We start from the raw sequence: 17,739 nt of genomic DNA on the forward strand, positions 1-17,739 counted from the left end.
AGTTTTATTGTCAAGCCAGCACTGGGAAGCCTCCATTGCTGCCATTGATGCTGTAAATGTGTGAATTGTGTGTATTCATTTCCTGATTAGTTTCAGTTACTATAGCACGGTTTCTCCCAAGGTTATCAGTGCTGGACCGAGCATGGCTCCTGCTATAGATTTGGAGATAATGGTTCCTAATGCTTTTGCACCAAGAGATGAAAAGCTGTTTAACATTCTGGATATCCAGGTATGTTTGTTTTATTATATTATGATTTTACATTCTGCTCTGTATGTAGTACATGAAAGCACAGAATCAGATGGAGTACAACAGTGCTTGAAAAGGCACGTCTAAATTTTTCTTATTCAGCTATATTGTATGTGAAACTTGACTGTAACAATTAGTGTGAAACTTATTAATTTTGCCTAAATATTTTAATTCCTCTTATTTCAGTGTATCAACCGATTCTAAATGAATGTAAATCAACCAACCATGCACTCATTTCAGAAATTTTCATGGCTATTGATGCTGAATTAGCAGAGAAGTAGAAATGCTGAATTAAAATAATCTGAGGTATTCTACAAAGGGAGTCAAATAGCCTGGGGATCCTTCCTTATACTGTGCCCACTTACAGTGAAATTGTGAATACTTGTTACATTTAGATTTAGTACATATTCAGTATTTAATTTACATGCTTTCTCTGAAATATACTAGCTAGTACATTAGACTGATTGGAGCCTCATTGAAGTTAGAGTCTCCACCTGCATGGAGCTCAGTATTGGGCCAGTTTCTAAATTTTAAGGAGTGTTTCAATCTATTTTCCCTATTTCTGGATTCAGTGTTACAGCACTGAAAATTTCTTGTAAGGAGTAAAATGCAGTATTTTTTTTTTTAAAGAGGGGAGTGTGAATTCCTGCGTTCCATAATCCTGTCCAATAAACCATCTCAGTTTTGGTTTTAGATTCTACTCACCATCAGTCCTGCTAATTATTTGATACCAGACAGCATGTTTGCTGCTGTACAGAACCCACAATACACAGTCTCCGCTCTACAGATTTTTGCTGTTCTTTTGAATCTGTTAGAATGCATCGTAGCCTGCAGTTCTGTTGACCTATTTATTAATGTAAATTACATTTTCCCCCACAAGGGAATGGGTGGGGTCTTAATAATTTCCCCTATTTATTTTTCCATCACACCTCTCTCTGGCTGAGTATGGCTCACTCCAGAAACTTTCAGTACAATTCTGAGGGCATGTAAGTGGTAAGAAGGTAGTTCTGGTTAAACAAACTGGGCTAGAATTGCACCCACTATGCCAACGGTGCATTTCTGTCATACTCTAGAGAAATCCTTTTCAAATACAGAAATTTTCTTTGAGTTTCTGCATGTACAGAAATGTCTTCTAAGCTGGAAATGTTTAAAACCCAGGAATGATTGTGCTGCTGTTATTTCCAGACAACTGATGGAGAATGTTTTTATGATAATTATACAAGAGACTGTGCTTTACCAGAAAAAAATGGACACATGAACATATTAAAGGATCTCATCATTTTCTTTTCAAAGCCTACTCAGAGGCGACTGGTAAGGGTCTTTGTTTGGTTGGTTTGGTTTGTTCAGTCCCAATTTACTTAACGCTCGAAATAAACTGCGTACTTCATATTATGTGTTACACATACTTTTCAGGATTGATTTTAGAAGTCAGTGGGAAATTATACTTTTTAAAAGACTGTACCTTATTATACAAACATTTTTGGTCATAAGCAAAAAGGGATTAAATATTTTCAGTTTAGCTCCCACTCATACAAATGACAGAACCACCTCATATTGCTCAAGAGAAGGCTGGAATATCAGAATTATTGCAGGTCAGAACTGAGATGTAGTGGCCGTCTTATGTGAGGAAGTTTGTATAGGGCTTGTTTGTACTAGTCCTGAATGAGGCTAGTGCTACTAGTTCATTTTTGAATACTAACTCTTAAAGCAAATACTTAAAGCAAAATCAAAAATCTACAGTATGATTGATGTACAAGTTTGAAAGTGCCTTTATGATTCTTAATAACTGGATCAATGGAAAACAAAACCTGCTGTAGCAACAATTTACTTATAGCAACGTTTTCAGAATTGCTCAACTCTCATTTAGATGCTTATATAGGAAATTAGCTCTCTGGAAAATTCCCCACTTCCCCCCAATTGTGGCCACATGGTGTTTTGAAAACCTGACATAGTCAGGTGATTATGAGGCCATGCGTGTAGCTCTTCTGCCACCCAGTTTCTGGAACATTTTTTGACAGTAATTTATTGTAGGTAGCCATGCATCTTGACCTATTCAGGAAAAAAAATAAAACACCTTTTTGACTAGATGCCAGGGGCCTTGATATTAACAAGAAAAAATAAACCATGCTACTGAAGTTCAGTGTTGTGTTTTTGCTTTTTTTCCTTCCAAGTACTGCATGAAAGAAGATCATTTGTGTTTACGAATACTGTGTAAATTTGGAAACATGGAAAGTGGAAAAGAAGCAATTGTCCAGATGCAACTGGAAGCTACTCCTTCAGTTTTAGAAATGGTAAATTGTATATAAATCTTTAACCAGATAATTTTAAAAGGTTATTTGCTTTTTAATGGCATCACATGGATTTGCAGCACCCTCTTGTGAACACTGCGCTATATTTCTAGTTGACAGAAATAAATTGCACAATATTCATTTAATATATAAATCGAGTATTGTTAAATCCAAGTTAATAATATTAACCAGTATAAATACACGTTTTAGTTCAAATACTGAAGAACACTACAAAGAGAGGTATTTAAACGTAAGAGGGTTGCTGTGGCTTAGTTGGCATATCGCAACCAAAAAGCAAGCTCCAAGATACACCTTTCACTTCAAGCTTATAATACTATAAAACGGTGATAATTTGGTTTAATATTCCTGCACTGTTGATCATTTGATTACAACACTCACTAGCAGGATATGATAAACCAGACAGCTATTGGCATATAACTGCAGGTAGGCACATCATAGTTTTTTTTTTGTCATAAACTGAAGCAGAGGAAAGATACTGAAGTAAATGGATCATTGGTCTCTTCAAGCATGACATTTCTTGGTCATACGTACTGTAAATTGGTTAAAGGGTGAATGACTGTTGTCCCATTATTCTAAACACAATTAGTATCTGAATTTGTCTGTCTGTGCTATGAACACTTTAGGTGATTTACAGAATGGTTTAGTGCTGTTTAGATAATAACTAAGAGCCATTTTAACGCCTAGACAATTCTTGATAATGAATGGGACTTATAGGAAAATACAGCTAAATTGCCATATTTGCATAATTATAAATCAGATACTGCCTTTGATAAAAAGTAACTTAGGGTGTGGACAAAAACCCTCTATCTTTAAGGAATACCTTATACAGCAGGTCAGCCATTAATGCCTGGATCTCAGAAACTCTCTTGATTGAAGTGATCACCACTAGGAATACAGCCTTCAATGGAGTGGTGTTGCAGGGAACTTTCTGATTATGGCACAAACAGTGGTTTCATTAATTTGGTGGGTATTAGATGTAAGTTCCAGGAATGGGGCAGCTCTTGGACAAATGGAAATGTGAAGAAAGCCTTTAAAATAGAAATCTGAACTCTGTTTGTCCTGTTTGCCCCCCCAAAAATGTATCTACAACTTTGTCAGTGGCTCAGTCCTTTAAAATATTTAGCTTTGATTAGCAGTAGTGCCATAGTTCCAAGTTAACTTGTCTAAATTTATAAATACATAGTGCTTTTGAGTTACTGGAGTACAGTTCTGTTCCTGGCTCTGTCACTCAGTTCTTTTGTAGACTAGGGCACCTACACATCAAGGTTTAACTCACTGTTTATAGTATTATATCATCTTTTATCTGATGACCTCAAAGTATTACTGTATTTATGCAACTTGGCCTATCTTTTTTTTAAAACAGGATGAGGCATCATCACTTGAGTTTGAAATAAGTGCTACAGCATCACCAGAAAAAAATCCAAAAGTCATTGAACTACACAAGGAAAAGCAAGTTGCACATGTAAGAATTCTTTAAGTACACAAGTTGGTTAGCCCTCCCCCCTAAAAAAAATATATTCAAGAAAAATAGTACCTGAAATGATAGAATTATGCACAATTAGATATGTACATAATTGGAATTAAATTGCAGTTAGTTAGGCAAATAGATTTTTTTTTGTCATCATCTGAAGCGGAGACAAGATACCATTTATGGGAATATATATCATATGTAGATATTTAATGAATGCAATAATAATAATTACTTCATTAAGTTATATTTTAATTTAATACATTGTCTATTCTAAACATACTAATATTCATACTTTAATGTTCCCCTACTTCATATAGGTCTTTTTGGAAGGACTACATAACCAAAAGCCAAAACATCATGTTACCATGCTGATTATTGGGATAGGTTCAGTATTTGGCATTTTATTGTTTTTGCTTATAGTGCTGTTACTCTGGAAGGTAGGATTCTTTTTCCTTTATCAATATTTCTCTGCTATTTTCATTGAATCCTTTAAAAACAGGAATAATATGCTTTATTGTGATCTGTACTAAAGAATAACACATCCTGGTATGATTAATTCCCTTTTTCCAAAAATCTCTTTTAAAGTTTTTTCTTCATTTGTCCTTTTTACCCCATGTTTTCCCTATCTCAGTAAAAGTACTTCTTGACATTAACTTACCTCTTTGCGATCTTTAATTCCTGTACTCCAAGTTTTCCCCCATATTTATGGGTCAGATTTGCATAATTTCCCTCCAGAAGTCAAACTTAATTTTTTTAGGCTCCTGCTTCATGTTTTTGCTATTCTGATGGACACACAACAGAATGGTCTACAATATTCCTAACAGAAAAGGTGAAGATGGTCTTGTTGCTTGCCAGCATTAACTGTTTTAAATTCTAAGTTCTTATATATGAACGCTAGGGGCAAATCTTGCTCCCCACTGTTAGTAGCCATACAAGGTCCAGAAAAGTTCTGATGGGGTAAGGTATTGTTCACTTGGTGTACCCCTTGCTTGCCACAGGCATTTCTTTTGTGCCATAGTAAGGGAAGCTGGGGATTAGACGTCTGTGAATGTGACTCCACTAGTCATTCTTCCCGCAGAAGAGTTCAGAAGTGTAACAAATGCTGGGATTTCATCATCGTTCCATATCCTGGGTGGGAAGATTTTGATCTCTGGACTTCCACAGTTCACAGCCCATTTGCTGATATTGTGAATGAAGGGAAAGGATTAGCCCCAGAGATGTAAAGTAATTTTTAGTAATGCTGTCTTTTGCTATATTATGTACCAATTAGAAAAAAGTCTACATTTTTAAAAATTAGTTCATATCAATATGGCAGTCATTTTAATAGTAACATCACTGTTACTCCCAAAACAGAGTAACAAGCTGATACTTAATCGCATATGCCAGCACGTCATCTTAATCTTTTATACTGTTCAAAGTAAGTGGATTTTATTAAATCTGACTTATTAAGAATTTGCTGACACACACCAATTGATTTTGAAATTGTTTTTCAGTCTGGCTTCTTTAAAAGACGTTATCAACCTATCCCACAAGAGCAGCCCAAAGAGGAAGTTGGAACTTTGTAAACAGCAATAAGGAGGACTAAGATGACAATTAAAGGCTTCTTTCAAATGATGAATTTCAGGCTCAGTGACTTACATGATGAACGCTGATGAGAGAAAACTGATAATGAGTCTGTTGTTTACTCTTCGTGTTAGAATATACATTTGATTTTGCTGATCTGTGGAGGATTACACCTAAATGTAGCATCATCTTACTAAAATGCAAATGACAATCGGATCCTCAAATAAAGAAACTGTAATAGTAATATCTGAAATACCAGAAGTATCCATCTCTTCAAATGCATACAAGAACACTAAGCAGATAAAATGAAGAATTACTTACCCGAAGAAGAGTACAGGATTATCAACCATTTTTGGGTAATAAGATCTCAATGGTTGGCCTTGGAGCGAATCATCACTCACTTAGCTTTCAACTTTCATTTCATTTTTAACTAGAGACTAAGATGAGATCCTCATCCCACTGTGGCACCTTTACACTGGGTAAAAGGCCTGAAGTGGTCAAGGGAGGAGGCCTCCAGTGCATGCATTGTAGAAGACAGCAACAAGGTCTTTTGACCACTCCTGCAGGCTCTGGACTAAGGCACATAACTACAGCGCTGTGGAGGTCTTGGGTAGTGTTGTAGTCCGTAGGACAGCCTGGGAGGCTGCTGTAATTTAGACAAAAAAAGGAGTACTTGTGGCACCTTAGAGACTAACAAATTTATTTTGAGCATAAGCTTTTGTGAGCTACAGCTCCGATGAAGTGAGCTGCAGCTCACGAAAGCTTATGCTCAAAATAAATTTGTTAGTCTCTAAGGTGCCACAAGTACTCCTTTTCTTTTTCAGATACAGACTAACATGGCTGCTACTCTGAAACATGTAATTTAGACAGACCTCCTCGGCTGTCTAAATTATGCCAGGGGCTACTCCAGTTCCAGAGCAGTCGAGGACTGGGAGGATGCAAAGGTGGCTTTAAAACCACACTACCTTCCCCTTCCCTGGGCTGGGAGTTCTGTGCTGAGCCTGTAAGAGGGGCAGCATAAAATCTTACCATTAATTGAAGTGCGTGGAAAGGTTTTTTGTGCAGATAGGCACTGAAAACTCAATGTCCTGTCAAGGATGCATCACATTGAGGGTTACCTTGAGAACGAGTCAGACATTTGAGGCCATCAGTAACAACCATCCTTAACATAGTACTAGCTGATAAGGACAGGAGCATACAGTTAATTCTGTTTCTCCCTCTTTCTCCTCAAAGAAACACCAAGAGCATGAGGTTTTGGAGTGAAAGACATTCATGTGTTTTCCTGAACAATTATTATTTGCAAGTGTTGCTATAATGCTCAGCATTGTAGTATATAAGGACACTTCCAGTAGCAGACAGAAGAGGCTCTGATGAAAAGTTTAAAAAACCCTAACTCCATAGGGCTAAATTCCATCCTTAGATGTGCAACTCCAGCCCAAAAGTTGCAACCCTCTGAAACCTGTATAATAAAATAGTTGGGATATTTAAGTTCAGTTCTTAGTGGATATGTTTTCAGCTTCATGCCACCATTGCAACTGGCACTCAAGTGTCAGTAGAAAGGAAAGAACTGCATTTATGTGGGGACTGAATTGCTGCTACAGGTGATCCCTTCAGGTTCTTAGGGAGATACTAACAATGCCACCTACTTTTAGTACACTGATACCTGTTCTAGGTGGGAAAGGATTTCATTCTCTGGTCTATGCACCATCTCATCCAAGTGCTAAACTCATCTTAAACTTAATATGTCAACAGATACTATGTCCTAGGGCTTTTTGTCCTTTCTCTGCTGTCTTTCTGGACTGCTACTAGAAAATTTAGTTCCAGCATCCTTCTTTTAATGTAGTAAGTGTGGACATCACACAAACTGATTATGCAACATCACTTGGTAATAAAGCTCGAGTTAATAGCAACAAAGATTGCTTTCAACCAGTTACTTTGCTAATCGAGTTATATACATTTTTCCAAAGTGGCTTTTTGACCTAGGCTAAAGAATCCAAAGGTAACAGCATGATTTTCCATAGAGGGCCAAGCACCTGTAGTTTTCATTTACTTCAGTTGGTGTCATGGGGGCTTCCACACTTCTGAAAAACAGATCTCATCTCAAGGCATTGGCTTTCTGTTCTAAAATATTCAGCATTATATTAAGAACAAATGTGTACATACAGAAAGACGATTTTTAGAACAAAATGTGCTATGAGTGAAATATTTCATCCTGAAAAACTAAACTATTTGCAAAATTTATATTCTAAAAAGGAATTTTAAAGAGTCTAGAGCCAAGTGAATTATTGCACTTTAATCAAAACGTATTCGAACAGATAATCTAATATAGTGTGTTGTGAGAACTGTACCTCAAATACTGAAAGCAGCATTAAAATTGCTTTAATACAAACAATGCAAGGAAATGAGATTACGAAGGATTTTTTTGGAATTGCTTTAGTGAGTAACTAAATGCACAAGTGTTACTTGGAAATTGCACATTGCTATTCAAACTATGCTATTAGTATGTAAACATTGATCAGGTATTTCTCTGAGATATACAAGCAAAATTCAATTAATTTAACAAACAAACGTTGAGGTTTAATCTAAATAAGTAAATGAAAAATGTGAATGTAGGATTTCCTGATGATAGCATGTTTATTAATAAATGGTCATTCAATTGAATTTTATAATAACAACTGTGTACACTATCTTTTGCAAATTTAATTATTTTGTTGATAATTTGCAGAGGTAATAAAATACAGTTAAATATATTATAATGATTTATAAAGATGGGATATCTTTAAAGAATCAAAGAAGAAATTCAGTTTTCACCACTCAAACACAGTACTTTAATGCTTCTGGATTAAGTATATAGCATCAAATTGCTCAATTATAGTGGCACAAATCTGGAGTAGTGCCATTCAAGTAACTAGTGACTTTCGTTTTACATCATTGTAATGGAGAGCAGAATTTGGTCCCCGGGATTTACTTTGTAATCCACTATACTGCAGATTATTTGGCCGGTTACTGCAGGCCAAATTATGCCCACAGGTGCCTTCCCTGCAGTTCCATTGACGTTAATGTGAGTATGAAGACAGAATTTGGTTCTGTGTTTTTTTGAAGAAGAAGAATAACCATTTGCTGGTGCTACTTGTGAAGGGAGTGGAGGAAGAAAGAAAATATCCATACTAATTGTTTGATTTAAGGTTGAGGTGTAATGCTTATTAAAAATATGAACCAAACTTCTGGTGTGTTCCTATAGTCCTCACTAATCCCATTTAAATACTTGGGCCCCAGTTCAGCAAAGATTTAAGCACATAGTGAAATCCCCATGACTTAAATGCTCAATGAATTGAGGCCTTAAAGACCAGTGGGCAACAACGTCTGTGGTTTAGTCACAGGGAAATGCAGTGTTCCTCCCTCAGCCCTGGTTGGGATGCCTCATATCTTTAACCTAATGAACAAGAACGCGCACACACATCTAAGCTCCTTCTCCTCCTGCAGGTCAAGCAGGCTGACAAATCTGTCAAGATGTTAGTTCCCACCAATCGCAATGCAGGGGATAGCCACGGTTCCATGAAAAATTCAATTCCCATGAAGGTTGGAATCCTAATCTGTACCAGTGTCATGCATAATTATTGCATTTACCATGTAATTTATAAAATTAATCTGTTTACATACCTACTTTCTACTTAAAATATGTGCACTATGAAAGTATCACTCAAAATCTAAAATTAGAAATCTTACTCGGCATTTCTGCCTTATTCTAGCAAAAATTAATGCATTTTATGCTGATTACTACCCAGTTTTACTGATAAAGTAAACTTTAAATATTTTCTATAAGATTAAAGTTTAAAACTAAGTAAGTTTGAACAAATGTTACATTTTAAGTGAATACTGTTTGTAAAAGGAAAAGTAGTTTAAGACCTAACTCGTAGCATGCTGAAAGCAAGCAAATTTTTACATCATCTCATTTAAAGGTCAGAGATTATCTGGAAATTGAAGGACCTGACAGAAGCCAAATTATGCCCACCCCAACTCACAGTAAAGTAGTACTTTACTCTATGACTAGTTCTAGTGATATGAATTAGGGTTACCAGTGAAGTAAAATATGACTAGATACAATTAAGGGTAACCAAATCAGACCCCAAATTGAACTCAGCCCCTGTTTAAAACAAACTTTACATTTTCCTGCTGAAATTCTAGTAATCACTTTTTTACCAAATATATAAAACCTACAAATAAGTATATTTGTCAATGTACTTATTTTCAGGGGTTTTTTTAAGGTTAAAACTATAAACATTTTGTTTGATAATTACAATTATTTTACTTGATAAAAATCTTTGTAATATTGTTAGTTCTATATAAACATCCTAATTTCAGTCTTGGTCCTTGGACTTCAGTGGGTGAAGGAATGGGCCTTAAATAGCTGTTTAAAGATGAAAATCAGACTTATGTAGAACCTGCACCATGAAACACATTTCTTCATAAATTTCTTCTACAGACAAGTGCATGTTGCTTTGGAATCATCCAGTTCATCAATGCTCACTCCATAAAGATTAATAAGTTGTGGGTGCACCCTACGAAGTGAAGAAATAAAAATAAAGTAACTTATTAACTCTATTGTAGTTTTCATGTAACATTTTCTTTGAGGACAAATTTATATAATACGTTATATGGAATAAAATTAAGCTGGAGTATGCTTACTTCCAGTCTCTTCTTTGGATTACTAAAAACTTCTGAGAGAGAATCTTTTTAATTTGGAGGTTTGGGTTGGAAAGGGATATCATGGTCCCTCTTTCATTCCCCCCACATCCGCACCCTTTGTTACAGTGAGCCTCCCACCATCAGCTCCGGCTGGCCACAGTGTTATTATTGGAGAATAAGCCAACTCCCTTTTCCACTCCAGGGATTGTTCAGCTGTGTGTGTTCATGTATTTCCATTCCTTAACTATCCTCAAATAGCACTAACTGTTCACAATCAAACAAGTTCTGTTGTATGGCACTACATATTTGGTTAACTCTGCAAATACACAAAAGGCAGGGTGGGTACTTCCAAGCAGCAGACTTAAGTCTGATCTCAGAATTCAGGGCCTGGCTGGTAGGGAGTTCATCTTGAACCTTCAAAAAAGGCCCTCTTTTCAACCTGAAATAAGGCCCACTGCATTATGAACTTAGTGTAATGACAACCTTCTTCTCTCCAGGCTAAACATAGCTCACTTTGAGCAACATAAGCACCCCGTTTTGTGATACGGGGATTACAGAGTGAGCAGCAGTAAAATATGAATATTTGCAACATTCCCTATACAGTACTTATATGGGAATAATGTGGCAAATTTGTGATAATCTCTTAAACACCCAACTCACACTGGGCCCAGTTTTTTAGATTTTGTAAAATACAAACTTTTATAAAACGTTTGAGTTCAATAAAACAATTCCATTCAAAAATTCTATTATTTACAGCCTTGAGATTGATAGAAATTCTATTCTACCCAGAAACTATTTTTTTTCTTGGACAATATACTAAGCTGTCAACACTTAGGCAGAGGACCCTTCGGTCCTCAACAACGCAGGGAGCTGTATTGCCACAGTATTAACTGAATATACAACTTTAACATGCAAAGATAGACATGCAAAGTCCATGGTGTGCTTGATTCTGCCCTCTCATAATTGGTGCAATCCTCAGTAGTTGAAAAATGTAATTGCAGAAGTACATTTTCTAAGATATGCACTGATACATTGATGTATTATACTATTACATTCTTTTTTAGAACCATTTTAAATAATGGCAGAATATAGACCTGTCTGACAATTTTAGCAACAAATTTTCCTAAAGTCAACTTTTTGGGGGAATGTTATCTCTTGTACACAAGAAAGAGATAACAGTACAATTGGCCAAGTCTAGCAGGTGTTTTGCCTGACTACGCCTGCAGGCTGGATATCACATGTGATGGGCCAATAGTCTAGTTCATGAAATCCAATGTTACTATGCTTAGCCTTACCGAACGTGAACCTCTGATGCTCCTTCCATTAAATCTCCATCTATATTCCAAGGATAATTCCCTTCTGCAGAAGTAGTATGCAAATACACATTTTCTTCAGTGTCATACCCAATTTTAGTTCTTGGTTGGACTTTTACTTCCTGAACTGCATAGGTCTCAACAAAGGGAAAATTAAACTAAAACAAACACAAATGTGTATTAGTTAAAGAGGTAACTCAAAATAGGTTAAAACTGAAATTAAAAGCTTACTTTTTCTCCTTAAATACACTAGAACCTCAGACTTAAAATGAATGAAGAAAAAGTGCAGAGAATATTTCCTACAATAAATCTTCCCAGGTACAAGAATTTCAAAACAGCTATTTATGTGGAGTACGTAGAGCACAGTTTTATTTCCCAGCTTAATATTTAGACTATTTAAACATAAAGATCATTAGGTGAAGTATTATGGCTTCCTCTGTGTTATGAAGTACCTACCATATTGTTGGCACTCAATTTCTATTATTCCCATGGTTTTAAATTAATATGAAAAGTATGTAAAAAAAAAGTTAAATTTAGTTAATCCTAAACCATCAGACATACATCTTCTGAACATTTCATGGTAATTTAGATCAAGAGACTATCATCTGAGCAAATTTTTTTTATTATTTTGGTACAGAATGGCAATGTCTGAGGCAGAGAAGCATCTGGAGTTGCCTAGAAGTGGATCTTTCTTGGGAAAGTACTCACTAAGAAATTACAAAAAACAAGGAAGAAGGATAAGGGAGACTGAGATATCTCCCACAGAGAAGCCAGAATTTGCTGACGAGTGCTGATTTCAGTGGGAGACTTTTAGGCTACAATTAATTGTTCTTCCCCAACTGAGTAGCATAAAGCCAATGCACTCTGATCGAACAATGCCTCAGACAAAGACAAGCATTGTTCAGAGTTTTACGCTTCAATGGATTACTATATTACTAAAATTCACATATAAACTTGCTTTCTTTAACATTTTTACTTTCTGAACCATACACACACACACACACACACACAGGGACAGACTTCATACACAGAAAAACTAGCTGATCTAAGTAGGATAAGTTTTAGAGAACAGGAGCAGCAAACAAGGTGTCTTGCTGATTTTCAGGTATAAGGCAGCATGAAACTGGGAAACTTGGGAAAGAAAAAAGAACGAGGAGTACTTGTGGCACCTTAGAGACTAACAAATGTATTTGAGCATAAGCTTTTGTGGGCTAAAGCCCACTTTATCAGATGCATGCAGTGGAAAATACAGTAGGAAGATATAGATATATCTGTATACACACACACACACACACACACCCCATGAAAAAAATGGGGGTTGCCATACCTACTCTAACGAGACTAATTGATTAAGGTGGGCTATTATCAGCAGGAGAAAAAAAAACTTTTGTAGTGATAATCAGGATGGCCCATTTCAAACAGTTGACAAGAAGGTGTGAGTAACAGTAGGGGGAAAATGAGCATGGGGAAATAGTTTTTAGTTAGCATAATGACTCATCCACTCCCAGTCTTTACTCAAGCCTAATTTAATGTTGTCCAGTTTGGAAATTAATCCCAGTAAAGTACAGTATCCGATTCACAGATGAAAAGCATTATATGAGCGCTAAGTAATGCATTAGAGCATTACCAAAAAAGGTTCCAGTTTAATGGTGTTCATGTTGGTGCACTATGGATACAGAAAACACACTAGTAAATATCAATGTAGATAAAGCAAGAGACATTAACTACCCATTTGTCATGCAATTTTTTTTAGTCATGTACATTTTATGGGCAACTTGTTTCCTGGACAGAACAAACTAAAATCTTGACTCTGGCTTTGATCCCATGAAATGTATTGTTTATATTCAAGCCAGTGTTCATAATTTAATGTGCTATTTTACTTTGAATAGTGACTCAACAGAAATGGTATCACAGGATTCCATTTTTATTGTCATGCAATTATTTCCAGATACATTTGCTCACTTTACAGCAAAGTGGTGTATTTTTCAACTCTGCAGACTTACTCAAGGATTTGAAAGTTATGCTGTGTTTTTTCCGGCTTGTCCATCATAACCAGTAACCCTGACCCAAATGAGGTGAGTTATAGGCATAGTAAAGGTTCATGTAGATTATAAAGTGGGTCCACGTTTCCTTTCACAAGTGCTAGCTGACAGAATGAGAAAGGCATAAAGCCTTTTCTGAGGCATATTGGTGCTGCCACCACAATATGGAACTAGGCATCTCCCAGGGATGACATCCAGCACAAAGGAATGACACCTCTTCAAAAGGTCCTAAATTCTGAATGATTATTTGAACCAAACCTAAACTTGCCTATCACTAATTTTACATAATGATATGACTCATTTGGAAGATGATCAGTATAACATGAAAGTATACATTTACTTCGGTTTGCATTAAGTATTTTGAAGCAACAGTGAGGCACTCTGATAGAAGAAACAAAAGCACCACTTAACTCTAATTTCTGTGATGCAGCTAAAGAAAAAGTGGAATATTGACCATGTATTTTTAAAGGGCAGATCTGGAAACCTCTCCTACAGTCCATTCATATCCAGGAACTGGGGTCTATGAAAATCAAAGGGCATAATCTGCTAAAACTACTGCTGCCATCATAGCATGCAGTGATTTGCCAAAATTGTGGACTTAAGTATTTGTTTCTTCTGAAGAGTAGCATCTGGTCCCTAGTATGTGCCCTTAATCTCAGTACACTAAATTTAAACACAAAATTTCTCTGTCCTTATTTTAGTTTATGAGCTTTACACTTTTGTGCAACTGCTGGTGTAAACCACATATAAACTAAACCATAACAGATGGGCTGAAATAGGCTAATCGGTAGTAGTCTGATTAGAGATTTTCAAAAATCAGATAAAAGGGGGCTAATGCATTCTGACAGGGAAACTAAGTCTCCTTATGAGGACACTAATGTTAACTCCTGTAGCATGTCTACCTTCATGATTAGTAGCTCTTTTATAATCACACAAAAAAAATAGGATTAACTGTACCTGATTTTTTACACTGGCATATCTTTTCAGATGTTTTATAAACTCTGCCCGAGAAGTGTTTCGTACAACAATAAGAGCCATGCTACCATTATTCAACCTGAAAAGTACGTTTTGATTAAACTAATGTTACATTCAAAGGTCTTAAGTCCTTAAACTAAATTCACAATCATTTTAAATTGGTTTAAAAATCAATATAAAACAAGATTAACTTTACTAAATTTATTCAGAACTTTTCAATATACTTCAGTGATTGTTATTTAGTTATGAATCAAATACTTTCCCAACAATTATACATAAGAATCAGCTTACTCTTGAGAGCTTCTTATTCTGATGCTTACTTCACATGAAATTAAAGATATAGTCTAATAAACTATCATGAGAGAATTACAGATTAAGTTTAATTGTTCTACTGCTTTATATATACAAATGTTTAAATTTAATTCAAATCACTTTAGTTAACTGTGGCAAAAGGGGAAATCTATAGATTAAATGAAATAAATGGTAAATAGAATCCTAAACCAAGGAATAACAGCAATACAGTGAACATTAAAAAGCTTTGAAATTTTTCAGTTAATTAGTTGATTACAGTCAGCTTCAGAAAAAAAACAATGTAGATAGGAATCCATTATACTTAAATTATGAAATTAACATTAATCTAAAAGTCATTTCACATAAAAAGCTGATGAATTTCATATAAAAATCAATTAAAAGTAAATCTAGTTGTAGAATACTGCAATCAAAATAATATTTGTACATGTTTGCTTACTTAAAAGATGATATAAAGACTGTCCTTTCACAAAACAACATCATACATAAATAGATGTATTTCTATTAATGGAATTATCTTGATTTACACCATCTGGGGATTTGGCCCTTAATACTTGCATTAGATTGTAAACTCCTCGGGACAGGGATTTTATGGTACACACAAGTTTTGGTGCCAAAGACATCCTTCAGTAGAGGGGTCTGTTATGTACAGCAGCCCACAAAATGAAACATCAACAGGAACAATGAATAAAAACTGTTTAACACAGAAAACTATGACAACAATCTGCAATATGAAAGTAAGGAACCTTGACTGATAAATTCACCGGTTAGAGCAATTTACAGATATTAATGAGACTATTCTAATCTCATACACAAGACACCAACATTCTGACAGTACTACTGGAGTTTACAATCAAGAGTTAAATGAAAGGAAGGAAAAACTTGGAGGAGAACAGCAAAGACTTGAGATCCTATCAGCTTGAGGACATGATGGACAGAGGCAGCATCTATGAGGATGATAATTTAATTGTATAGTGTCTGCTAAGAAGTGGATGCCAATGTTCAATCTGAAAGTTACAATTTAAGATACTGTCTTCCTAAAATGCTGCCATAAATCTTTCTGAATGGGCTTTATCCCCTGCTGGGGACTTTGCCTTTGCACACACTGAATTCTGCATTGCTACATCCCTGTGGACCTCAACATTCTGCAGAGTATCCTCTACAGTGGCAACTCTTAGTTTGGGACAATCTTTTTTTGTTGTGGAGTCATCTGATGTTGCAGAGGTTTTCTGAGATGGGATGCAAGGTAAAGGAGGTGTTTGAAAACGTTCTCTCTAGCTCACTATTTTATGATCAAGAAACCCACTTATTCTGCCAGGCAGGCATATAATTTTGTGCAAGAATATCTTATTTAGTCATCATGGCCCACATTTTCAGAAGTGACTAGTGATTTTGAATGCTTCCATTTTTGTGTGCCACTGAGATACTTTCAAGGGGGATGATTTTTAGAAAAAGTGCCGAGCACCTACACTCTAAAAACCAACCCCTTTAGGGTGTCTCAAGCAGGGCACCCAAATACTGAGGGATCCAAAATCATAGTCACTTTTGAGGCTTTAGACGAGTAGCTGTAAAACTGGATTAACACGAACAGTGGTCAGTCAGACCCAGTGTATTCAGTCTGATCAAAATGTCTTGTAAGATGCAAATGAACAGGCTCTCGGGGGGAAACATGACAGTTGGAGTGAAAACAGTAGGTGAGGTTGCAGTGGTGGCCAAGTGCTTCACAAACGGCTCACATTCCTGCTGCAATTGGTGCAGCATTTGATCTTCCACCCTGTGCAGCGCTGCTGCTGTTCACTGTGCTGCAAGAGGCACCTGCAGGGAAAGCACCCCTCTCTTTATCTAGCTGAGTGCTTCTCCTTAGCCATCTTGTTAGAAGAACAGTGCTGACAGCTGGAATTCAGGCTGTGTCGAAGACACAGTAGTACACTGTTATCTGAGATGCCGGGGGAGGGGGGGGGCAGGCGGAGGGGAACAAATAAATTCATCTGCACTTGGGCTCTAAACAGTGCCTGGGAGGTGTCATTAGATCTGCAACCACTGAAAGACAGGGGATAGATTAGAGAGGACGAGAGAGGAAAGTTGAAAGACCTTCTTCCTAAAATATACACAGAACCTTTTCTATTGCCTGGAAAACTGCACTGAGAGTGAACATGCTGACAGAATAGATTTCTAAACAGTACAGAACATCAACATACTATCTTCAAGTACATACTTTTTCTCTTAATAAACAAATAAATACTAATAATAATAATAATAATCCAGGCTATGATGCCTTACATTTCCCTCTCTAAGGGAGACTGTTTTGGTATGAAAACTTTTCAGTAAAACTATCTCCCACAAAGGAGCCATATCCCAAGAGTACATATGGATTGGTGAATTTGCTTTTCTGAAGAATATCTGTTTAAATTGCTTACAAGGCAGGCAAGAGGGGCTGAAGCGAACAAAGCAAGTTATTATACCTAGTGGTGAGTAGCCTTTTGCCAAAAGCCAATAAAAGTTGCATGAGATCTGGTGTGGTATGTGAAACCAAAACATCCCATACAGTTGGGAAGCTGCAGAAAAAACAACAGGCACAAGGTAAAGGCAAACTGATTGCATGACTGACAAATGCAATGGCTATTTGTTCAGTTCTTCTGACTAAAATAGGCTAATGGCTGGGGCACAGCTGATTATGAACTCACTATTCACAGTTACCACTTTTCATACTTTGCTAGCTATCAGATGATAAATATTTTCAACATTTCAATCTGGGATTATATTCAGATTAGTTAGCTAAAGGTGAAAAGATCTAACTTTCGTAACCAATCGCCAACACTACGCA

At 36.2% G+C, this 17,739-nt stretch overlaps 2 protein-coding genes across 4 annotated transcripts in view; one reads left to right on the forward strand and one right to left on the reverse strand.

The window, feature by feature from the left end:
* ITGA4 (integrin subunit alpha 4) overlaps positions 1–5,843 on the forward strand; it is a 55,513-nt gene extending 49,670 nt beyond the window's left edge. The window contains 7 exon segments of the mRNA XM_074967709.1: positions 122–229; positions 1,433–1,558; positions 2,419–2,538; positions 3,920–4,018; positions 4,345–4,464; positions 5,521–5,563; positions 5,566–5,843. Coding sequence (XP_074823810.1) covers positions 122–229; positions 1,433–1,558; positions 2,419–2,538; positions 3,920–4,018; positions 4,345–4,464; positions 5,521–5,563; positions 5,566–5,612 — 663 coding nt within the window. The 3' untranslated portion in view covers positions 5,613–5,843.
* A 2,075-nt stretch (positions 5,844–7,918) lies between these two features.
* Positions 7,919–17,739, reverse strand: part of CERKL (CERK like autophagy regulator) — a 96,705-nt gene continuing 86,884 nt past the window's right edge. The window contains exons 11-14 of one of the 3 annotated variants that reach the window (XM_074967710.1): positions 17,378–17,470; positions 14,589–14,685; positions 11,572–11,747; positions 7,919–10,149 (exon numbers count right to left, since the gene is read on the reverse strand). In XM_074967710.1, coding sequence (XP_074823811.1) covers positions 10,068–10,149; positions 11,572–11,747; positions 14,589–14,685; positions 17,378–17,470 — 448 coding nt within the window. In that variant the 3' untranslated portion in view covers positions 7,919–10,067. Of the gene's footprint in view, positions 10,150–11,571; positions 11,748–14,588; positions 14,686–17,377; positions 17,471–17,739 lie in introns of those variants that run through there. The other 2 variants (XM_074967711.1, XM_074967712.1) reach the window with 2 other exon arrangements.

Source organism: Natator depressus, chromosome 11 (assembly GCF_965152275.1).
Source record: "Natator depressus isolate rNatDep1 chromosome 11, rNatDep2.hap1, whole genome shotgun sequence".
Lineage (NCBI taxonomy): Eukaryota > Metazoa > Chordata > Testudines > Cheloniidae > Natator > Natator depressus.